The sequence below is a fragment of the Canis lupus genome, chromosome 8 (assembly GCF_048164855.1).
Source record: "Canis lupus baileyi chromosome 8, mCanLup2.hap1, whole genome shotgun sequence".
NCBI classification, from domain to species: domain Eukaryota; kingdom Metazoa; phylum Chordata; class Mammalia; order Carnivora; family Canidae; genus Canis; species Canis lupus.
The window spans coordinates 18,149,566-18,175,095 of record NC_132845.1 but is presented as its reverse complement, the minus strand read 5'-3'; the positions used below and the strand labels follow the sequence as shown (position 1 = coordinate 18,175,095).

At 37.6% G+C, this 25,530-nt stretch overlaps 1 protein-coding gene across 4 annotated transcripts in view; it reads left to right on the top strand.

Moving 5' to 3' along the window:
- Positions 1–25,530, top strand: part of KYAT3 (kynurenine aminotransferase 3) — a 63,758-nt gene that overhangs the window by 16,271 nt on the left and 21,957 nt on the right. For all 4 annotated transcript variants that reach the window (XM_072834391.1, XM_072834392.1, XM_072834393.1 and 1 more), the window contains 6 exons: positions 13,752–13,810; positions 14,326–14,470; positions 19,378–19,527; positions 22,214–22,300; positions 23,084–23,209; positions 23,307–23,427. In XM_072834391.1, coding sequence (XP_072690492.1) covers positions 13,752–13,810; positions 14,326–14,470; positions 19,378–19,527; positions 22,214–22,300; positions 23,084–23,209; positions 23,307–23,427 — 688 coding nt within the window. The remainder of the gene's footprint in view (positions 1–13,751; positions 13,811–14,325; positions 14,471–19,377; positions 19,528–22,213; positions 22,301–23,083; positions 23,210–23,306; positions 23,428–25,530) is intronic.

Below are 25,530 nucleotides of genomic sequence, written 5' to 3'. Positions count from 1 at the left end.
CTGCGTATTAAACAAGCTTGGAAATGTTAATTGGAACATAGGCATGTATTACAGGGCACAGAGCTTGGCAGGCCCCCTGATCTAACCTTAACATCTCTTCCTGGTACAAGTACACAGTAGAAACCCAAGAAGTCTTGCTCACTCTCAAATCCAAATTTCTAAGAGTTGCCCTGATTAGTTTTGCCTGACTCTGTTCATCACCATTCTAATTAACTGTGAGGGGTTGGAGGATGGGATATTATCTAAACAAGCAAAAGGGTTCACCTCTTTAAGTATAAGTGGGGGGCAGTAAATTCACTTCTACAGGATCTTGGCTTAGATCCAGTTTTCAAAGAGAATAAATTAGGCTTTTTTTCCCTTCACCTGAGTCCCATATTCTGGCATTCCAACCATATATTTACTTATTTTGTCAGTCCCCAGGTTTGAAGAAACTCTTGTTTCCAATAAGCTTGTTTCTCTACAGATATTATTAGATAATTTTCAAAAAAGGGCAAAATCATGACTCTTAGAAATATAAAAATGAATATATATTAAAGAATTTTATTCACATGAGAGAACAAAACAAGTTATAGCCAGTTCAAAGGAAAGTAAAAAAGCATACATCTATATGTAATAAAGGAATTGAGTTCCAAATGAAGGCAAAACTCTTTTTTCCCACTGGATGGAGGAAAGTCCATCAAAACTCTAGAACCAGAGTTTACATGTCTGTCAGTTACCGTCAGTCTGCAAAGTGCAAATATGTCAAAGACCAATTTTAGTTCTGTTAGAATCAGCCCTGTAAGTGCATGCTATAGCTATTGCATGTTCTCCACTAAAAAACACTTTTTTTTCCCACAATATATTGTCTCTCAGAGGGGATAGAGATTCCTTCCTTTTCACTCATTTTAGTCAACAAATATTAAATAGCTACAGCATATTAGATACAAGTAATTATAAAATTAAATGACTACATATGTTGCTTAAAAGTTCCAGTTAAATATGTGTGCCCTTGAGTTATAAGTTGGATTTTTATATATTTAAATTATACACTTGTATATCTTAATTCATTGGTCCCTGTTCCGTTTCCACTTCTGAGTTTTGCTTTCAGTTCTTCAACCATTACAGGAACGTTCTGTGCCATCTAGTGGCTAAAGACTGATTTGTCTGGTTTTTTGGGAATGTACATATACTCAGAGTTTGGAAGAAATCTAAAATCTATGAGATAACTCTGTTAATGTCTGCTTGCTTGAGGAGTATTTTGTCCAAAAGGAGAAAGAAACCATGATTTCAGAATGCTCTGGAACCTTTTTTTAAATTAAAAATTTTTTCATTTTTTAATAGATCTCTATGTCTTAGAGCATTATTGATAGGTTTAGAGAACAAAATTGAGCAGAATCTAGAGAATTCCCATATATCCCCTGCCCCCCAAATATACAGCATCCCTTTTTATTGTATCGCCACCACAGTGATGCATTTGCTCCAATTGATGAACCTACATTGAAACATCATTGGTACTCAGTGTCCATAGTTTATATTGGGGTTCACTCTTAGTGTTGTACATTCCATGGATTTTGACAATGTATAATGACACAAATGCACCTTTATGGTATCCTGCAGAATAGTTTCACTGTCCTAAAAATCCTGCCTTCTACTTGTTTATCCCTCCTTCCCCCCAAGCCCTGGAAACCACTGATCTTTTTACTATCCTCATGATTTTGCCTTTAAGATTCTTCATGTGTTGTCTTTGCTGAATAGCTCATTTCTTTTTAGCACTGAATAATATTCTGTTGTCTGGTTGTATCACAGTTTATCCATTCACCTAGTGAAGGATATCTTGGTTGTTTCCAAGCTCTGGCAATTATAAATAAAGCTGGTATAAACATTCATGCACAGGATTTTTTATGAACATAATTTTTTGACTCCTTTGTGTAAAAACCAATGAGAGTGATGACTGGGTTATATAGTATCTTTAATTTTATAAGAAACTACTCTGGCAGCTTTTTAAAATCAGCTTTATCAAGATACAATAAACAGCATCCATTGAGTATAAAACTCAATGATTATTTAAAGATGTGTATATATATGAAACCATTGCTAAGTCAACATACAGAACATGCCCTTCATTCCTAAAAGATTCCTTTATGTTCCTTTGCAATCCATCCTTCACTCTGTTGATTTGTTCTAGCTTTATAGATTAGTTTGCTTTTCTGAAAAAATTACTATTTTAAGGGTGTCTGGATAGCTCAGTAAGTGTCTGGCCCTTGATTTTGGTTCAGGTCATGATCTCAGGGTTGTGAAGTCAAGTCCTGTGTCCAGCTCTGCACTTGAGCATGGAGCTTGATTCTCTCTCTCCCTCTCCCTCTGCTCCTCCCACCCCTACTCACATGTACATTCTCTCTATCTCTAGAAAAATAAAGTAATAAATAAATGAATTAATTAAAATTTAAAAAATAATTTAAAAATTATTTTGTATTAATCGGATTATATAGTGTGTACTATCTTATTCTTTCACGTGCATAATTTTTAAATTTATGTATGTTGTAATATTCATTCCTTTTTATTTCTGATCAGTATCCCATTATATGGACATACCATCATTTGTTTATCCCTTTATCTGTTAATGGACTTTTAGGTTGTTTCCAGTTTATTGCTGTTGTGAATAAAACAATTATGAACATTTGTGTACAAGCCATTGTATAGCCATACATTTTCATTTCTCTTAGATAAATACCTAACAGGGTGTTATACTATGCATTGGCAAACTGAATTTAAATTAAGAAACAAAAACCTAACAGTGGAATGGTTCAGTTGTAGGGTACATTTATTTAATTTTTAAGCTAAGTGGCTTTCCAATGTGGTTGTACCATTTTACATTCCCACCAGGGGTTGTATGAGTTCCAGCTGCTCCACATCCTTACCAACACTCAGTACCTACAATTTTAGCCATTCTGATCTGTATCTAGTAGCACCTCATTGTGGTTTTATTTTGCATTTCCCTAATGACTAATGACATTGAGGATCTTTTATGTGCTTTTGGCCACCATTCATATGTCTTCTACAAAGGGGCTGCCAAATCTTGTTTGCCTTTCTATTGAGGTATAAAAGTTCCTTATGTATTCCAAATAGTAGTCTTTTTTAAGATATGTGTTGTAATACTTTCTCCCATTCTGTGGGTCACCTGGCAACTATTTAAGATTTGTGAGCCCGGGTAGCCCTGGTGGCCTGGCCTTCGGCCCAGGGTGTGATCTTGGAGACCTGGGCTCGAGTCCCATGTTGGGCTCCCTGCATGGAGCCTGCTTCTCCCTCTGCCTGTGTCTCTGCCCTCCTCTTCTCTGTGTGTGTCTCTCATGAATAGATAAATAAAATCTTAAAAAAAAAAAAAAAAGATTTGTGAGCCCACTGAATGATATTGTAGGAGAGGAAAAAAAAAATATCTACCCTCCTAGGTTTTCTGATGGAGGCCCTGCAAATTAGATTTACAAAAGACAAATTAACTAGAGTAAAACATAGTTAATTAACATATGCATTGTACCTACACATGAGAGAGCTCAGTGATGAGTGACTAACTCAGAAGGGGTGGTTACAAACTTGGGTTTGTATAGCATCTTAAGACATAAATGTATAGAGAAGTGACAAGACAAATGAAAAGGGGCTTAGGAACGGAATATCAGGGTAATTTTAATAAGCGTTTTTATGTAGACTCCTCTGGTGCTATTTCAGATAATAAGAGTCTAGAATTGTCTCTATAATCTTGCTTATCCTGGTAGAGAGGGGAGGGCAGAGAGTTTTTCTTTCGTCTGCTTCTCAGTTGCATTCAGCTCAAAATGGTCCTTATGTCAAAGTGACATACTTTGGGGTAGCATAATCGGATTCTCTACAAAATCATAATAGATTTCATAGAATTTTTTTAAGTCAACCAGTAATAATAAACATTTTTTTAATGTTTACCATGTGCCACTGCACTATGTGCTTTACATGATGTCTCCTTTAATCCTTCTAACTGTCCTATTTTGTAAATACTATTTTCATCTCCAATGTACTAGTAAGAAAATGTGGATTTGGAAGGGTTTAGTGATTTTCTTTAATCACACTCTTTAGGTCTTTAAACACCATACTATATGTCGTCGGGTAGATTGTGTTTAAATAGTTTCCTATGGCCACTGTAACAAATTACCACAAACTTGGGGATCCCCAGGTGGCTCAGCAGTTTGGTTGCCCACCTTGGGCCTGGGGCGTGGTCCTAGAGTCCGGGGATCGAGTCCCACGTCGGGCTCCCTGCATGGAGCCTGCTTCTCCCTCTGCCTGTGTCTCTGCCTCTCTCTCTCTCTCTCTCTGTCTCTCATGAATAAATAAAATAAAATCTAAAAAAAAAAAAAATTCCACAAACTTGGTAACTTAATAATATAGAAATTTATTATTCTCAACTCTGATTCAAATGAAAATGAAATTTTCAAATGAAAATTCAGTCAGTATCACTGGGCCAAAATGAAGGTGTCAACAAGAGGCTCTAGGAAATAATCTGTTCCTTATGTCTTCCAGCTTCTGGGGGCTGCTGGTACTCCTTGGCTTATGGTCATATCAACCTAATCTTTAAGGCCAGCATCTTCAGATTGCCCTCTGCTCCATTTTCATATGGCCTTTTCATTTGCATACTTCTAAAGATACCTGTGATTATATTTAGGGCCCACCTAGTTAATCCAAAAAAGAATCAAGACCAACTCAAGACCCTTAATTTAATCACATCTGCAAGAATGTAAGGATATATATCAATGTACAAAGCAATAGTCACAAGTTCCAAGGGTTTGGATGTGGACATCTCTTGAGAGGTCATTTCTGAGCCTACCATAGTGGGAATTATGAGAAGATCATATCAAACAGGGGGGAAGAATTTGAATAAAAACATGGGAAATAGGTGCCTGGGTAGTTCAGTCAGTTAAGCGTCCAGCTCTTGATTTTGGCTCAGGTCTTTATGTCAGGGTTGTGGGATCAAGCCCTACATTGGGCTCTGTACACTGGGCATGGAGCCTGCTTAAGATTCTCTCTCTTTGGGGAACCTGGGTGGCTCAGTTGGATGAGCATCCAACTCTTGCTTTTGGTTCAGGTCGTGATCTCAGGGTCATGAGATTGAGCCTTGTGTCAGGCTCTGTGCTCAGTAGGGAGTCTGCTTGAGATTCTTTCTGTCCCTCCCCCTGCTCTCTCTTGTGTGCACGTGCATTCTCTCTCCCTCTCTCTCTTAAAAACGAAGAAGAAGAAGAAGAAGGAGAAGGAGAAGGAGAAAGAAGAAGAAAGAAGAAGGAAGAAGAAGAAGAAGAAGAAGAAAGAAGAAGAAAGAAGAAGAAGAAGAAGAAGAAAAGAAGAAAGAAGAAGAAAGAATAAGAATAAGAAGAAGAAGAAGAAGAAGAAGAAGAAAGAAGAAGAAGAAAGAAGAAGAAGAAAGAAGAAGAAGAAGAAGCATGGGAAACAGAAATACCATGAATGTAATTAGAGAATGACAAGTGGCCCTGTGCTATTGAATCACTGTATGTGAGGGGATGGCATGGTGGAAGAGAAGGCTGGAAATAGATTATGGGCCTTGAGTGCCAGTTTTGAATTTGAACTATGTTTCATAGCTTGATGAGAATCACTGAAGATTTTAGAGCAAAGTGATAGCATCCCATCTTCTGTTTTAAGTGCATACTGTAGCACTGGGTGATAGGTTAGAGGAAAGATTCCACTGAAGTACTTAAAAGTAAGGATAGTACTTAAAAAGAGGTAGGATTTCATTCATATGTTCAAAAGGTACTTGTAAATACAACCTTCCAAACACCATTTTAGATACTGAACAAGATATAAGTCCTTGTTGTCTGAGGTTTTTGTTTTTGTGAGTAAGATAGATAATTAGGAACTAATAATTTCAAATAGTGGTGAATGTTCTAAGAAAATTAAATAGAGAAATATGCTGGGGATCCCTGGGTGGCTTAGCGGTTTAGGGCCTCCTTCAGCCCAGGGTGTGATGCTAGAGTCCCGGGATCGAGTCCCATGTCGGGCTCCCTGCATGGAGCCTGCTTCTCCCTCTGCCTGTGTCTCTGCCTCTCTGTGTGTGTCTCTCATGAATAAATAAATAAAACTTTAAAAAGAAATAGAGAAATATGCTAAAATCCTTGGTGGGGCTACTAGGAAAGAGGCAATGAGTAATATTAAGGCATGTAATTTTAGAAGACCTTTTGAGGAGGGTATATTTTAATGTTTGTGTGTGTGTGTGTGTGTGCGTGCGCGTGCATGTGTGTGTGTGTTTAACCATACAAATATTTATGTAGTAGGGAAAAAACCTCATTTGCATCTCCCCCAAGGCACCATGAGGTCTGACCAAACACACGCACACAGCTTCCTTGCTACATACCAGTTTCCAAGGGCAGGAGGCAGCCATTGCTCCTCAGCATACACCCAACAAACAAAGTCAAGGTGAGGTGAAGTGGAGTGGGGAATCTGGGGAATCATTGAATAGAATGACATGAGGAGCCAGCCACATAAGTAAGACCTAACAGAAGGGCATTCCAAGCAGAGCCCACAGCAATTGCAAAGGCTTTTATATCAGCAACATTGCTGCACTCTGTCTTTTTATTCCAAGGTTGAGGCTAAAGGAGTAGCCCGCCTGTTGGAGACATGGTCTTCTCATAGTAGAGGAGAGAAGCCAAAACCATGCAAAAGCACTTATAGGTTCTTAGACATGTGTGTGTCACATCTATTGACCAGAGCAAGTCACATGGGCAATCTCAAAATCACTTCTTCAGAAAAGTAGAGGTGAATGACTATACAGAGTAATATAATGATAGGAACAAACCAGGTATGTTTGAGGTATAGAAAGAAGAAAGGCTCAGTGAAAATAGGAAACCTTGGTTTGTTTTGTCGCTGATATATCCCACACCAAAGGGTGCCTTGTACACAATACATATTCAATAAATATTTGTTGCATGAATAAATGAAAGCCAGTGTGGTTAGAATGTAAACACGACATGAGGTTGCAGTCACTAGCAATGTATCAGCTGGCATATAAGAGGAGACTTAATTTCACCCCTGCCTTAGAATTTGGTTCTACAGCCAGCTCTTTCCCCTGGCCCTCTGTTGCAGCAATAGAAGCTTCAGCTCCGTATCTTTAGCTCTGCTACAGATTCAGGGTATCTGCAGCACTCTCCCCATGAACCTTCCCGTTGAGATGGACTGCCATAGCCTGAGACCCCTCCCTTCTTTTAAGAACATCATCAACTCCTATTCCCTGGAAAATGTTCTTTTTCCCATTCCAACCATGTTTTTCAGTAGAAGCTAATTTTTTATAGAGGTACTATCCAGGGGTGTTGACAGGTTCTGGCTCAGGGAGCATACCTGGAAGAATCAGGGGATTGTGAAGTCGGGTTTGTTACCTTTATTTGAGTGATAGTGAGCACATGAAAAAGACATCATCCAAAAAAGAAAAAAAAAAGGCATCATCATTCAGCTGCATCTCTATACTTGTCATGATCTTGCTCTACACTGCTTTTGCTGACATTTTTTCATCATGGTCTTAACAACCATACTTACATAGTACTTTTTAAATTATTGGGGAAAAGCCACAGTTTATTAGCCAAGGCCAGGTCATTCAGAGTCCTTCCCTAGAATTTTCCAAATTGAAGTAGAGAAAGCAATACTCAGTCCCTCTGGTGCTGAAATTGGGAGGCGTGACTGTGCTTTTGTCTCCAGTGGAGAAAAGCAGACCAAGATTGGGTAGAAATGTAGATGAAGCAGAACCTGGTGAGATTCAGGTTTCTGGCTTCAGTTACCCATAAGCCTAGCTATACTTCTTTCCTTATTGTGGTGACATGAGCTTTCTAATAAATGCCTCTTTTTTGCCTAAACTGATTGAGTTTCTGTCTGTGCAACTAAGAGAACTGGGTAATATAGCTTCAGGAGCTTCAAAGGCATCTATGCACTGATCTGTTTCTCACACTCAAAGCTAGGAAAGAGTGTAACAAAGTTTTTTAGTCAGATTCAGATTTCTGGCAAACTCTCAAACTGGTAAAGTGTCAGTAAATTATGCAATTTTTTAAGCAATTATTTGTAAAGTTTCTTTTTTTTTTTAAAAAAAAATATGTATTTAGGGGATCCCTGGGTGGCTCAGTGGTTTAGCACCTGCCTTTGGCCAGGGCTTGATCTGGAGTCCCGCGTCAGGCTCCCGGCATGGAACCTGCTTCTCCCTCCTCCTGTGTCTCTGCCTCTCTCTCTCTCTCTCTGTGCCATCAGTCAATCAATCAATCAATCTTTAAAAAAATATATGTATTTATTTTAGAGACAGAACATGAAAGAGTGAGCACAGGGAGGGGCAGAAGGAGAGGGAGAGAGAAAACTTAGCAGACTCCTCAATGAGTGTGGAGCCCAACTTGGAGGCTGTTCTCATAACCCTGAGATCGCTACTAGAGCCGAAACCAAGAGTTGGACACCTGACTGCATCACCCAGAGGCCTGCAAAATTTCTTTTTAAAACAGACCTGTAGGACAGCCCTGGTGGCACAGCGGTTTAGCGCCACCAGCAACCCAGGACGTGATCCTGGAGACCCTGGATCGAATCCCACGTCAGGCTCTCTGCATGGAGCCTGCTACTCCCTCTGCCTGTGTCTCTGCCCCTATCTCTCTCTCTCTCTCTCCCCCCCCCCCCCGTCTCTATGAATAAATAAATAAAATCTTAAAAAAAAATAGACCTGTATTTTTTTTAAAAAGACATTTAGGGAGTAAGTGCTGAGGAATGAAGGAAAATGATACTGTGTTATCACTATGGTTGTTGGAACATCAAATTTTATACCTTACATTTTCCATAAAAGTAAACCAAAAGTTGTGTGTTTAGTTAGCTTAGCTGGAACTAGATGACTATATATTGATATATCATCTTTCTTGTGATAATAAATACTTGTGTTTAATAGGGCATTCACCTCCATATCAAACTTTAAAATTGAAGGAAACAGAGCAGAAACCCTATAATGAAATGCACAGTGGAAACACTACCTATAATTGCAAAACACTGGAAGTAACAAATGCCCAAACGATAAGGAATGAATGAGTAAAGTGTGGTATATAAATAACCTGAAATAATATCTGCTAATTAAAAGTGAAAATTTTATGATGACTGAGAAAATTTGTAACATCATTAAGATACTCTGTTAAAAGAAAAGGCAAATGTTTTAAAAATTACATGTGATTGCAGCTATAAATAATGGATGTTTTGGCTGCCCTACCTGCCCAGACAGCACAGTAGAGGGTTGCCCATTATATGGTCATTTACTTTCTGCTCCAGCCTAGACGTGAAGTACTAGAGTCTGTTTCTCATGTCTGATTATTATCTTTATCTCTCTAACCATCAGCTTTGTTATTTCTGTTTCTGACCTTTTCTTGCACTCTTTATCCTTTTTATGCTTGACTTATAGATGTAACAGCTTCAACTTACCCAGCTTCACCGCACCATTTCAGAAGACTTTCTTACCTATCCTATCCCACCTAAAACCAACAGGTCTTACAGGCAGAGTCCTCAAAATATATATAGTTGAAACTGTAGTATACTAGAGTCATAGGATAACTGGTAATATTTTTTCTTCTTTCCAAGTTTTTCTTGTTTGAACACCATTGCAGTAATCATTTTAGAATAGCAATAAGCTTTTCTCATCTCTGCCAAGAGTGGCACCTAGTGGTGAATTTGTAGAACTTCACTTTTCAGCCTCAAGTTGACAAAAAAAAGATGCTACTTATTATTTCACTAGCATTTTTGTGTTTATCCCATATGAGTGCAATATATGTATGCCAGGCATTAATCTACCTGGGAGCAGGAACCAGCTCATGAAATAGCTGGTCCAGAAATTATACAGGTCCTGTAGATTTCCTATCATATACCCGAGGCTCATACTTAATTCCCCATAGGATACAGGTTTATTTTCATTTCATAAGACTGAATCTACTCTGACAGTAATTCTTATATAGTGCGCATTTGCATCTATTCCTGAATCTTGATGTTTTTAGACACTATAGGGTGTCTTGTTAATGTTCATCACTATTAATTTCCTCTGGCTGCCTTAACAGAGAACTACAAACTAAGTGGCTTAAGCAACAAAACTGTATTAGCTCACAGTTTTGTAGACTAAAAACCCAAAGGCAAAGTGTGCCAGGGTTGGTTTCTTCTGTATGATGTGAGAATGAGTCTGTTCATGCTTTTCCCCTAGTTTCTGGTAGTTTGCTGTCAATCTCTGGCATTCCTTGGCTTTCAAAAGCACCACCTCGATCCCTACTTTCATCTTCATGTGACATCCTCTCTGTATGCCAGACTGTCTCCAAATTTACTGCTTGTGTAAGGACACTGTCATATTGGATTAGCCTCCTTGCAATCCATGACCTTAATTTAACCAATTACATCTGCAACGAACCTATTTCCAAATAAGGTCACATTCTGAGGTAATGGGTGATAGGGCCTCAACCTGAATTTGGAGGGGTACACAATTCAGCCCACAATAATCATTCTACCTCCAGACTTCATTTCTGCCATGTTGGTATCAGGCATAGCCATGAATTGCTTTGGCCAATACCATGTGAGTAGAAATGGTATGTGAACATCTAAGTAGAAACTAAAATTTTTTTTCCCTCTACTATGAAACTGACAGTATTCCAAAAAGAGGCTATTTCATCAGCTCATGTCTCAGAGTGACAGTGACATGGAACAATGCAGCAGCTGACCTTCAGTGAATATGTAGTATGAAAAAGAAACCTTTGTGATTTTAAGCTACCAAGACCTTGGGGTCATTTGTTACTGAACCATAAATTAACTTAAGCTGATGCAATAAGTACCTAACATAAGTTAAGCCAACTGATACCATACATTCACTTCTAATGTGTGGATTTTTGCATTCATTCATCAGATACTTGTTGAAAATTTTCTATGTGCTAAACGTAGTTCTATGTGTTGGACACCGTTATAGTTAATTTTGTGTCAACATGGCTAGGCCAAGGAACCCAGATATCTATATCAGTGTAGATGTCTCTGAAGGTGTTTTTCAAATGAGATTAATATTTAAATCAGTAGATTTTAAGTAAAATGCCCTCTATAGACTATGGGTGGGCCTGATTTAATCAATTGAAGGCCTTAAGAAAAAAAAAGATTAAGGTTCCCCCCGAGAAGAGAGACTTCTGCCTCTAGGCTGCCTTTAGCCTCTGAGCTGTAACACCCAACTCTTCTTGGGTCCCCAGCCCGCTGGACTGCTTTGCAGACTCCAAACTTGCTGGCCCCCACAAGTCGCATGAGCCAGTTCCTTGAATCGCTATATATATGCACATCCAATTGGCCCCATTTCTGTGGAGACACCTGATTAATACAGACACATACCAGTGAACAAGCTAGAACTAATCCTCAGTGCTTACAGTCTAAGGAAGGATACAGGTAAATAAACAGGAAAATTATGTGTTATATAATAAATGCTGGAAAGTACTCCATGTAATAGGAGAATATAAGAAGAGCATATAACCTTGACCTAGGGAATCAGAAAATACTCTCTGGAAGAAATGAAGTCTAACTTGAGAGCTGAAAAGTGGCAAGTGGATTAGGAGTTATTCAAGTGCAGAAACAGGGTGGTGGGGGGCAGGGATCAAATTGAGTATAGCATTCTCAACAGGAGCATTATTGCCCTCAAGGGGAGAAAATTGGTGCGTGGCAGGTGAAATCAACCATAGCTAATACAATGTTTTGTGACCTTGTAAAGCTCAACCCTGCCTTACAAAATCATACTTCTTATTCTATAAGGCAGTGGGGGAGACGATTAGAAAAAATATCTAAAAGGTCTCTTTATGGGGGTAGTGATGAAAAAGAGGTTGAAAAACATTGGTGTAGAAAGACCATTATGATAGAGGAATGATCTTATGTGAAGGTACAGAAGTAAGATGGAATATCTGAAATATTAAAATGGTTGAGGCATAGAAATGAGAGGAATAGAGACCGAGAGGTTGTGAGAGAGACTGTTCTGGACATAAATTTTAAAATTAAATCTGGAAATGTGTTTTGCCTTCAATTATCCAAATATTTTAAGTAAAATTAGACTTTATGTCTAAATGATCTGCTGCAGACTTTGCTCACTTTTATATATGATTTTGTACTTTGTAGCCACATGCTAAATGAATCATTAAGTTTTAAATATTTTTTAAGTGAAAAGGACAATTGTTAAAATATCTTTTGCTGTCTGTCATTCTGGGATTTTTTAGTTTTATAATTGTAGTTTCTAGAATAGCATCATGTTCAGGTGGGTACTTAATCATAATGCTATTCTGGAAGACACCGTAACCTCTGGAGAATATGCATGTGATTTACTTCATTGGAGTTTCAAGGATTAAAAAATATGAGAATAAAAGATATTTTTCTTGGTTCCATTGTTGGAATAAAATGAGAACAATGATCTATTTAATAACCATTATCATTATCTTCTTCCCAGATTGAATTAAAATTGCTTTAATATTCTATTAGGAAAATCTTTGTAAAAATGCTGCCAATCATTTTTTTTTCCCTAGCAGCTTGTTAACAGTGAACTCAACGCTAATTCAGTGCTTTGGGGAGATAGTATAAACTTAATTTTAAGATCTAGAGAACTAAGAAATTGTATGCTGTACCATAATTTTAACTTTTAATATTTTTCAACCATAACCCTAGCTTGCTTGACGTAAGGAGACCCGATCTAAACATCTAATATACATTTTTTAGGAGGCAGCATTCTGGTAATATTTTTATAAGGTTTTATTACAGAAAAGACAGTATATAGAAATAGATCTGGGGCACCTGGGTACCAATTGGTTAAGCATCCGACTCTTGATTTCGGCTTGGGTTGTGATCTCAGGGTTGTGAATTGAGCCCTGTGTTGGTGGGGGAGGGGAGTGGAGGTGGGGAGGGTTTGTGCTCAGCATGAGTCTGCTTGAGATTCTCTCTCTCTCCCCCTAGCTCTGCCCTTTCCCTGCTCATACTCTCACTCAAAAATAAATAAATAAAATCTAAAAAGAAATCTGGGTATGTATTCCAGAGTAAAACTGCCTGGGTTCAAATCCTGAGTTGAATCTATTTGAGTTTAAATGTTACCAGCTTTTGTAAACTTGAGCAGGTGTATAAAGGTCTGTAACATTATCCTCTATACCTCACTTTGCTTGTATGTAAATTAGGGATAACAAGAGAACCACTACATAGAGTTGTTGTGAATATGAAATGAGTTAATTATGTACAACACTGAGAACAGTGCTTGGTACATACTCAGTACTCAATAATATGATCTCTTATTATTTGGGACTCTTTATTGAGTAGTTTTAAAACCTTTTTTTTTTTTTTTTTTTTTTTTTGAGTGCTTCCTGTATGCCATACAAGGAGATTATTTGTGGAACTGTTAGGACATCTTACCTAAAACAATCTTCAGAGAATAATTCAAGGCATTTTTTTAAGCTGACCTTTTTTTAGTATCATTATTGTTCTCTTCAGTATATTTCAGGCCTTCAAACTGGCTTATTTTTTTAGGCTAGGATGAAATTTTTATTCTTTTGTGATAAACATCCAAGGATCATAAGAAAAAACAGCCCTTAGGGGAGTAGGTAGGAGATGATTCCACTTCAGATTTTTGCACTGGGGTCTGGCATTTGTCATTATGGTACTTCTTTTTCAATGGCAACAATAGGGAAAAGAGGTAGAGTTATCTATGATTTTCTGGCTTTTTTGAATTTTGATTAAAGAAATATTAAAAACCTTTCAATAATTATATCTTTCAGAAGATGTCTTTGAAAATTACCAATGCAAAACGAATTGAAGGCCTTGATAGTAACGTGTGGTAAGTGCCTTAGAATAAACAATAATAATTTGGTGAAGCTTTTTTCCTACACGTTTTGATATTCTTAGTTGGGAATTGTTAGCCTCCTCTATGGTCTACAAATAAAGACATTATAATTTATTCATCAAGTGAAACTGGAAGGAAGTTAAGAATCCATACCTGATTTATTCATCTGGCACATGTGCTAAGCCTGCAAATAAGGCAGAGAAAAGGACAAAGAACTTTCTTGTGATCCATGAGGAAGCTGGTACGGTTGAGGGAAGAAAATAGATGATGAAACTATGGGTATCATGAAATTGAAATTTGTAAGAAACTTTTAAGTTCATTAGTTCAGCTATCATTTAATGAGATAAAGTCATTTTGTAGGTGGTAAAGTTTTTGTTGGGAACTCACCTCTTTTTTATTTATTTGTAAGACTAAATGAGGTCTTAGTTTCTCAGTTTTATGTTAAGATCATGAGGTATAAAAAGCTAAGTTGGTAATTATTAATACTAATTAGTATTTTTTAATTTTAGGATTGAATTTACAAAGTTGGCTGCTGACCCCTCTGTTGTGAATCTTGGTCAAGGCCTCCCAGATATATCCCCTCCTATATATGTGAAGGAAGAGTTATCAAAGATTGCAGCAATTGATAGCCTGAACCAGTATACACGAGGCTTTGTAAGTATATGAAGACAATGTGGGGTATGAACTTGTATTTTATATTGTATTGTGTAGAATGTCATCCTATCACTTCTGTATACTTGACTTTCTGGGACCAGCTGTCCCAACCTGATAATCAGAGGAACCCCCACCATTGCCTTTTTCTACTAAAAGGAGCAGTTCCCAACTTCTAACCCCTCCTATCTTGGTCCTTCCTTTACTGCTGTTCTAGTGTAAGGTCTTATGGCAACAAGGAAGGGAGAGTCACCTCTTTTTTTTTTCCAATTTATTTAGTATTATTATTCCAGTATGGTTAACATACAGTGTTATATTAGCTTCAGGTGTACAGTATTGTGATTCAGCAATTCTATACATTACTCAGTGCTTATCACTATGTGTACTCTTAATTCCCTTCACCCATCTCACCCGTGCCCCTACTGACCTCCCCTCAGCTAACCATCCATTTATTCCCTCTAGAGTTAAGAGTCTGTTCTTTGTTTTGTCTCTCTCTCTCTCTTTTTTTCCTTTGTTTTGTTTCTTAGATTCCACATTTGAGTGAAATTGTATACTATTTGTCTTTCTCTGACTTATTTCACTATAATTATACTCTCTAGCCCCATCCATGTTGTTGCAAATGTCAGGATTTTATTCTCTTTGATGGCAGAATAATATTCCATAATACATATAGTATATATACTATATACATGCACACATACATTCCATTTTATATGTGTATGTATATATATAAATATATACATACACATATACTCTACATCTTCTTTATCCATTCATCTCTCTCTCTTTGTTTTAAGATTTTATTATTTATTCATGAGAGACAGAGAGAGGCACAGACATAGGCAGAGGGAGAAGCAGGCTCCATGTGGGGAGCCCGATGCAGGACTTGATCCCGGGACTCTGGGATCACGCCCTGAGCCAAAGAGAGACGCTCAACCACTGAGCCACCCAGGTGTGCCATCCATTCGTCTCTCAATGGACACTTGCACTGGCTATTGTAAATAATGCTGCTATAAACATAGGGTGCCTATATCTTTTTGAATTAGTGTTTTCAGATTCTTTAGGTAAATATCCAGAAGAATTACTGGATCATATGTAGCTCTATTTTTAATTTTTTTTAAATTTTTATTTATTTATGATAGTCACACAGACAGAGAGAGGCAGAGACACAGGCAGAGGGAGAAGCAGGCTCCATGTACTGGGAGCCCGACGTGGGATTCGATCCCGGGTCTCCAGGATCGCGCCCTGGGCCAAAGGCAGGCGCTAAACCGCTGCGCCACCCAGGGATCCCTCTATTTTTAATTTTTGAGGAACCTCTATACTGTCTTTCACAGTGGCTACATCAGTGTTTGCAGAGAATATTCTCTTGACACACATCATATTTTCTCTCCCATTAACACATGCAGCCTCAGCACTGGCCTCTTAATTAATATTTTATTTTCAGCTAGTTACTTTCTTCCTCTCTGCTTCTCTGCCAATCCCTGTACTTCTGTGATGAAATACCTAGGATATCCAAAGATCCCTAGATTCTACCAAAAAACTACCACAACTTACTACCACAATTGAGCAGGATTGAAGGACACAAGGCCAATGTACAGAAACCTGTATGCTAAAAATGAACAGCTGGAAAGTAAAATTTAAAAAAAATACCATTTACAATAGCATCCCAAAATGTTAAGTATTTGAACAGAATTTTTAAAATATATGCAAGATCTATACAACAAAAACTACAAAACTTTGAATGGAGTGGTATATGATATTCATGGATTGGGAAATAAAATATTGTAGTCAGTTCTCCCTAAATTGATCCTTAATGGAGTTTGGCAGACTATGGCCTTGAGGCATATCTGACCCAGTCTTGAATTTTGTAAATTAAGTTTGATTAGAACATAACCTATGCCCCTTTGTATTTTTAAAATTTTTTGTTTAGGGGATCCCTGGGTGGCGCAGCGGTTTAGCACCTGCCTTTGGCCCAGGGCGCGATCCTGGAGACCCGGGATCGAATCCCACGTTGGGCTCCCGGTGCATGGAGCCTGCTTCTCCCTCTGCCTGTGTCTCTGCCTCTCTCTCTCTCTCTGTGTGACTGTCAAAAATAAAAAAAAAATAAAAATAAAAAAAAAACTTAAAAAAAAATTTTTTTGTTTAAATTCAATTTAGTTAACATATAGTGTATTATTAGTTTCGGGGTAGAATTATCAGTTGTATATAACACCCAGTGGTCATTACATCAAGTGCCCTCCTAAATGCCCATCACCCCACTCACCTCTCCCCCAGCAACCCTTAATTTGTTTCCTACAGTTTAGGGTCTCTTATGATTTGCCTCCCTCTCTGTTTTTATCTTCTTTTATTTTTCCTTTCCTCCTTCCCTTAGGTTCATCTGTTTTGTTTCTTAAATTCAACATATGAGTGAAATCATATGGTATTTGTCTTTCTGTGACTAATTTCACTTAGCATAATACTCTAGTTCCATCCATGTCGTTGCAAATGGCAAGATTTCATTCTGTTTGATGGCTGTATATTCCATTGTGTGTGTATACATACCACATCTTCTTTAACTGTTCATCTGTTGGTGAACATCTGGGCTCTTTCCATATTTTGGCTATTATGGACATTGCTGCTATAAACATTGGGGTGCAAGTGCCCCTTTGAATCCGCACTTTTGTATCTTTTGGATAAATACCTAGTAGTGCAAATTGCTGGATCATAGGGTAGCTCAAATTTTAACTTGAGGAACCTCCACACTGTTTTCCAGAGTGGCTGCACCAGTTTGCATTCCTACCAACAGAGCAAGTGGGTTCCCCTTTCTCCACATCTTCACTAACATCCATTGCTTCCTGAGTTGTTAGTTTTAGCCATTCTGACTGGTAGTTTTGATTTGTATTTTCCTGATGATGAGTGATGTTGAGCATTTTTTCATGTGTCTATTGCCATTAGTATGTCTTCTTTGGAGAAATGTCTGTTCATGTCTTCTGCCCATTTCTTGACTGGATTTTTTATTGTTTTGGTATTGAGCTTGAAAGATTCTTTATAGTTTCTGAATACTAGCCCTTTATCTGATATGTCATTTGCGAATATCTTCTCCCATTCCCTGGGTTGCCTTTTAGTTTTGCTGATTGTTTCCTTTGCTGTAACCTATGCCCATTTTTAAAATATTTTCCAGTGTGATGGGAGATAAGCACTGGGTGTTATGCTATATGTTGGCAAATTGAATTTAAAGTAAAAAAATTAAAAATAAATATTTTCCAGTTTTTGTAAACATATCTGTTTTTATATTGGAATAAGCACAGGGGATGGCATTTGCACTGTCACCAGGCTGTGGATGACATTCGTCACCTCAGGGGAATGGGAAGGAAGTGTTGAGGAGAGATCATAATGATTTTTAACACATCTTTGCCTAGTTTTATTTATTATATGATGCATGCATTGTTTTTGTAATTAAAAAATTTTTAGAACACAGACCCTTATCATTCTGAGGAAAGATGTGTAGTGTTTATGGTGGCTTTCAGATCATCCTTTGCTAGAATTTGTTAGACCTGTGATTAAAATGAAATTCAAAGGAAAGTTTGGATTTCTGGGAGTGGTGACAATCTTCTCTTGCTCTTTTCACAAATCATGTATATTTTGTGGAACTTGAATTTAAGTAGTGTTTTTCTCTTGCTATTACTTTTAAGTTTACTGGCTATGTTCCGTCACCTTCCCTATTATTAATTATACCCAGTTTCTCTAATATTATAATATCTCCTAATTTCAAAATATGAAAAATGTGCTATAGCTTTGTTTTTATTGATTTTAATTGGGTGAAGATCTGTGACATACTAGCCAACATTCTACCAAAGGTGACAAACAAAAGTATCTTTAACAAAACATACCTCCCTTTCATGTAAACTAGAATAGATAACTTAGAACAACCAAAGACTATTTTACTTTGTAAACCTGGGGTATATTCCACTAGCCTCCTTGTCCTGTGTCCTGACCCAGTTTATTCCTCCAGAGCCCTAGGTGCTTTGCAAAAAAGGCACATGCTCTGCACTTGGACTCTCACTTGCAACTGACAAAATATGAAGGTGGTTCTCCAAAAGCAAAAAAAGGAGCCACATGCTAGGCAGGAAAAATAAGAAATACTGACTTCAATGCCAAATAAGACAAGGAGGAGAAAAGGAAAGGAAAAGAAAGAGAAAGAGGGGGAGAGCAGCGAACATAGAAGAAGAGAAGAATCGAGGAAGAGCTAATCAAGGAGTTAAGACTTCCTACATGCCTCAGACTTTGCGCATTTATATTCTTTTCATTCCTCCTGAGGAACATTGTTCGCTTGGATGAATCCTCCCCTCTAGGCTATCACAGTGGTGAAGAATATCCTACTTCCTCCTAACATTTACTCTCACATGAGCACTAATGTGCATTTCTTTGAGGAATTTACTTTGCCCTCTCTGCATAGTCCATTGGTTGGCATAATAGCCTCTCTGGTAACATGGAAGAATAGATTCAGGATATATAGACAATGCAGGTTTCCTTCTTTTAACTGGGGAAAAAGTCCAACTCTATCCAATCTGATTTAATTATTGTCAACAATAAAGTAATTGAATGTGATTTGATTGCTATCAAAAGTACATTTGATACTGAAGTCAATTTTTATCAAAGCAAATAGGTTGGAACTTTTTAAAATTCCAAAACCAATTGGTTAATAGGATTTTTATTAGTCCTTAGCAAGTTTTTATGACCATTGATGTAGGAATCCTCTGAAAGTAGGGGAAAATGTTTTTTATTTCCATTAAAAAATACAAATTTTCTTTGGATAATTATAAAGATAAAACCAACTTTTAAAAATTCTTTCATTTTAGATCCAGAATACTTCCAGGTAGATCCCATAATCAAATTCAAGGGTTTTTTTTTTCTTCTTTTGTACTCAACAGGGTCATCCATCACTTGTGAAAGCTTTATCCTGCTTATATGAAAAATTTTATCAAAATCCAATCAATCCAAATAAAGAAATCCTTGTAACAATAGGAGCATATGGATCTCTTTTTAATGCCATTCAAGGATTAATTGATGAGGGAGACGAAGTAAGTATATTAATATTATCATCTTACCTATATCAATCGTTATCATTTATACTGCCTTTGAGTCTTTTACTTATTTCACACACTATTTTTTTCCACACTCTATTTTTAATAATTTTTGAAGTATAGTACACACAAGTAAAATTCATAGATACTAAGTATTCAGCTTGATAAATTTTTTACATGTGTATATTTATATGTGTGTGTGTGTATATCCATGTAACCACATACCAGATGAAGATACAGTACATTTCCAGCACCCAAAAGGCTCCCTTTTACCCCTTCCTAGTTTATATTCTCCCAGAGGTAACTACTCTTCTATCTTCTATCACCATAGGCTCATTTTACCTGCTCTTTAACCTGATATAAATGGAATCACACAGTATGTATTCTTGAACAGCTTCTTTCATTTATCATTATGTCTCTGAGATTCATCTATTTTGTTGCATGTGACTCGTTCTTATATTTACAGCCTGTTTAGATAAGGGTAACTGGAAGGGGCTAGCAATGATGGGGAAAATGGCTCTTTCATTTGCACTACTAAAATTACCCTTATCTGAACTCAATCAGCAAGCACTTGGTTAGTGTGTTTTAGTGCCTGGCATTGTTAGCAGCACCATGTGTAACAAAAAGGATGAGTGATTTTTGCTTTAGTGCTATGACCCACATGGCCCCAAATTCAGTCTCTGCTCCCATGTCCCCATTATCATTCCAATACCTCTGCTTCAGTATTTTCTGACCTCTTCATTCATTCAGAAATCACTGAGGATCTCCTGTACTAGGCACCATGGGAGATTTTTTTTTAAGTCTGTGTGGAAGGAGTTTCCCGCTAGTAGAAGAGATACTGGCAAACTGGTGAATAGGAATGCATGTAATAGTAACGGAGAATGTGTAAGTTATGGTGGTGATGGCTCTGCTAATGCAGGCCTGGAAAACTCCAGAGAGGCATTGCTTAAGCAGAGTCTGAGGAATGAATATTTACCCTGATCTGTGTTGTTGTTAATTCCTTTCTTTGAGCTCTCGCGGCACTTTATCTGTGCCTCTTATATAAAAGATACTGCTATTAACTTTGTATTATGTTATTCTTTTACATCTCTAATTCCCTCTACTATGCCAGACAATAAACTACTTAAAGAAACATCTTAAGGAAGTATAGGTATACTTTCATATACGTAATCTCCTTTAATCCTATAAACTAGTTGGAAGTTTTATCTCATTCTTTGATGTTGTTAATCCTTTGTTGCGTCCTCCTTCTGCACTCTGCTGGAGCATCTAGAGGCTCAGCCCTTGACCTTCTTTTCTTTGTTCATTCTTCCCTGATCACTGTATCTGATCACTTTCTATCACATTGACCTGTTTTATATTCTTTATAGCATTTATTAGTATCTGAAATTATCTAATTTACTTCTGTCTTTTCTGGTTTATTGTGTCTCTCTGTAGAATATAAGTTCCAAGGGAACCAGTTTATTGCTGTACTGCCAGTCCCTAAAATACTCAGTGTTCAGTAAATACTCTTTAAAAAAAGAGAGGGGAATTATTCCCGTCATAAAAATAAAGAAATTACAGCAAAGAGTGTCAAGTATATTCTTTCAATTTTACCTCCTTGCCTCCCCAATTTATTTTCCTTTATTGAACTCTCACTTCAAATCAGGCACTGTGTTTCTCACCAGAGTTCCAAGATAGGTCATCCTGGTCCCTGAGAATTTCACAGACTAATTAAGAACTTACAGTCCACCTGAGGGAAGGATCTCTTCCCAAAGGGAACAAACAAAGATTCTGAAATCAAGAGTCGACATTCAACCACCTGAGCCACCCAGGCACCTCAGCATTGTTATTTATACAAGCAAATTAAAAAAAAAAAAAAAAAAAAAAAAAAAAAAAAAACAAAAACTTCTAGAATTCAGAAGACTCCCAAATAGCCATTAAAATAACAAATATTAAAACTATAATAATATGAAATTTTCGTGAAATATTACTAGCTTTAAAAAGAGGGGCACCTGGGTAGCTCAGTTGGTTAAGTACCTAACTTTTTTTTTAAGGTTTATTTATTTATTTTTTTTTTAAGGTTTATTTATTTTTAAAGATTTTATTTATTTATTCATGATAGACACAGAGAGAAGCAGAGGCACAGGCAGAGGGAGAAGCAGGCTCCATGCAAGGGGCCTGATGTGGGACTCAATCCTGGGTCTCCAGCATCACACCTGGGCCAAAGGCAGATAGATGCTCAACCGCTGAGCCACCCAGGGATCCCCAAGTACCTAACTCTTGATCTCAACTCAGATCATGATCTTAGGGTTGTAAGATCAAGCTCCCTATCAGGCTGGACATGGAACCTGTTTAAGATTCTCTCTCTCCTGGACAGCCCGGGTGGCTCAGCGGTTTAGTGCTGCCTTCAGCCTAGGACCTGAACCTGGAGACCGGGGATCAAGTCCCACGTCGGGCTCTCTGCATGGAGCCTGCTTCTCCCGCTGCTTGTGTCCCTGCCTCTCTCTCTCTCTGTGTCTCTTAAAAAAAAAAAAAAAAAAAAAGTCTCTTCCATTTGGCCGTTAGCTCCATGAAAACAAGGAAGGCTAGCTTTTTCACTGCTGCATCTCAGCATGTAGTATGATACCTTACACATAGTAGGTACACAGATTTTTTTAATGAATGAATAATTGATATGTTATTTTCTTATTTGGTTTTATTTTAGGTCATAATAATAGTGCCTTTCTATGACTGCTATGAGCCAATGGTGAGAATGGCTGGAGGAACACCTGTTTTTATTCCCCTAAGATCTGTAAGTTTGCCAGTACCATTCACATGCTTTAAGGTGTTTTGAAAATATATATAATTACTTTGTCCCTGATAAAATTTCTACTTTGTTTACATTTTGGGATTTATTATGTATCTCTACTAGGCTAAAGGTAATCAACATCTTCAAAAGGGCAACTTTTATTACTTTATCCTGTGTTTGCTATGTGTCTCTGTTGTATTAGCATTCATATTATATGTAATGTTATCTTTTGTAGTTATGTGGCTCCCCCACCAACATGAGCACCACCAGCTCAGAAACCATTTCTAACTCACTTTTATAGCACCACTCCCCAGTGACTAACAGTGTATGGTGTATGCTGGGTGCTCCATAAATGCTTTTTGAATTCTGAATGAAGTGATTTTTTATTTTTTTTGCTATTATTTTTAGGAATTTAATAAAGTGTGCTACACTGTCTTTTTAAAAATCTTACTAAAATAAATAATACATGAGGTGAATCACAGACTCTTATATTATACTAAACATGTTAACCATAGTTATAGCTGGCTCCTTTGAAGGAATACAGATACTTTAACAGCTGTTTATGTAGACAGAGTTTATTTTCACATTTAATATGTGTGAGCATGAGACTCAAGTCCTCTTGGGCTCCCCAGGCTTAGTGATTTCTGTTTATTTTCTTTGTTAGTCATGTATTCAGTTACCTTTGCCTTACCTTTCTCTAATATTTTTCCCAGTTAGGTTATTTATTTGTAAGACAGCAAACATGAATTAATTGAATTAAATCACATTTTGATTCTTAATACTTAGAAACCTGTTGATGGGAAAAAATGGTCTAGTTCTGACTGGACTTTGGATCCTCAAGAACTGGCAAGTAAATTTAATTCTAAAACCAAAGCCATTATACTGAATACTCCACATAACCCCATTGGTAAGGTGAGTCTTTGATCTCTTTTTACAGCTTCTGACCTATCATTTTCTCACATGTTTAATCATAATTGGCTCTGCTCTCTTATTTTCTTTATACATATAGGTATATACCAAAGAGGAACTCCAAGTAATTGCTGACCTTTGCATCAAATATGACACACTCTGCATCAGTGATGAGGTTTATGAATGGCTTGTATATACTGGAAATAAGCATTTAAAAATAGGTACTGGTTATTACATAGAGTCACAAATCTAAATGTGTTTGGGCACGTGTGGAACAACTGATTGGAAAGGATCCCAGAACAGCTTTAAAATAGTCCTTGCAATGGGTAGCTGTCCATATGAGCACTTAAATGGTATTTGAATAAATGATGCTTGAGTGAATTAATAAACAGATTGAAGGACAAGGAGTATAAACTAAGGGGAAGAGATTTTTGGATCATACTATAAAGCTATGAAACCAGAGAAGTCATACTCTGAGCTATATCCTTGGCTTTTTATCAAGAATCCATCTATGGCTTGGTACATAAGATACAGGGAGCTTACTTGTTCCCAAGCAGGACTGTCTATGCTGAGCAGTTTGCCAAAATGCCAAATCAACAAGAGAAAATTGCAGGGCCAGTAAGCTATTGCTGCTTGATCCTTGATTCTTGGCTGGGAATTCTTCATCACTACTTGGCCATCTCACAAGTGCTTCAGTGTCTTCTGGAGTTGTTCAAACTGATATCAACTATAAGACTGTGTGCTAGGCTGCAGACTTTGGATCTTTGCACTTGCCCTTCCAATGCCAGAAACACTTTTCCCCCTAGATATCCACATGGCTCAGTCTCTCACTTCCCCCAGGGTTATTCAGATGCCAGTTTTATGGCCACACTTAAGATAGTTACAAGTTTTCCTTCCAGCATTGCTTTGCTTTTTTTTTCTTCCTGTTCTGTTTTTTTCCTTTATAATGAATGTGAAGATCTATATTGTTTACTTCTACGTGCTAGAACATAGTGATTTCTGTTTGTTTTCATGTCTTCTGAATCTCCAGTTTCCAGGAGAGGATCTTGCACGTGATGATGATCAGATGATCAGAATGCAACTGATGAATAAATGAATAGAAATGAAAAAGGAAAGGGAAACTAAAATCACTGTCGCAGAAATCAATAAATAAAAAAATTAGTGCACTTATATATCAATAGTTGCATATATCATAATTATCCCTATGGTGCATTATAAATTGTAGAAATAGGACAAAGCAAGTGCTTGAGGGGATCAAAAAAGGAGTGGGCAAAAGATGGAATTTGTTTAAGCAGAGAGGTAGAAAGAAAATTCATTATCAGATATGAGGCAAGGAGATATAACAGGTCAAGATATAGCACGAGTGGTTTATAAGAATATAACAGGCACAGATGATAATGGAAAAGTAGAGGTAATTCGGACAGCCTTGAATATGAGAACAGAGCTTAAACTTGTGGAGGGGGTCAATGGTTCTGAAGCCCAAAGCCTCAATAGAGAGCACCTCAAAGCCACAAAGTTCACATCTTGAAATAAGGATATATTGTTTCTACCACAAGAAGCAGTTTTCCTAACAGGAATATAATAATTAGAAGAATTCATTAGGGGCTCCTGGGTGGTTCAGTGGGTTGAGCATCCAACTCTGGTTTTGACTCAGGTCATGATCTCAGAGTTGTGAGATTGAGCCCTGCGTGGGGCTCCATGCTTAGTGGAAAGCCTGCTTGAAGATTTTCTCCCTCTGTCCTTTTCCCCGGTTGAGCATGCAAACATGCTCGCTCTCTCGCTCTCTCTCCCTAAAATAAATATTTTTTTTTAAAAGTCAGTATAAGGGCAGCCCGGGTGGCTCACCGTTCTAGCGCTACCTTCAGCCCAGGGCATGATCCTGGAGACCTGGGATTGAGTCCCAAGTCACGCTCTCTGCATGGAGCCTGCTTCTCCCTCTGCCTGTGTCTCTGCCTCTCTCTCTCTCTCTCCCCCTCTCTCCATGTCTCTCATGAATAAATAAATAAATAAAATCTTTTTAAAAATTTTAAAAAATGAAAGTCAATATAAGAATCACAGTTCAGGGATCCCTAGGTGGCGCAGCGGTTTGGCGCCTGCCTTTGGCCTAGGGCGCGATCCTGGAGACCCAGGATTGAATCCCACATCAGGCTCCCAGTGCATGGAGCCTGCTTCTCCCTCTGCCTGTGTCTCTGTCTCTCTCTCTCTCTGTGACTATCATAAATAAATAAAAAGAAAAAAATAAATAAATAAAATTAAAAAAAAATAAAAAGAATCACAGTTCAGGGATCCCTGGGTGGCGCAGCGGTTTGGCGCCTGCCTTTGGC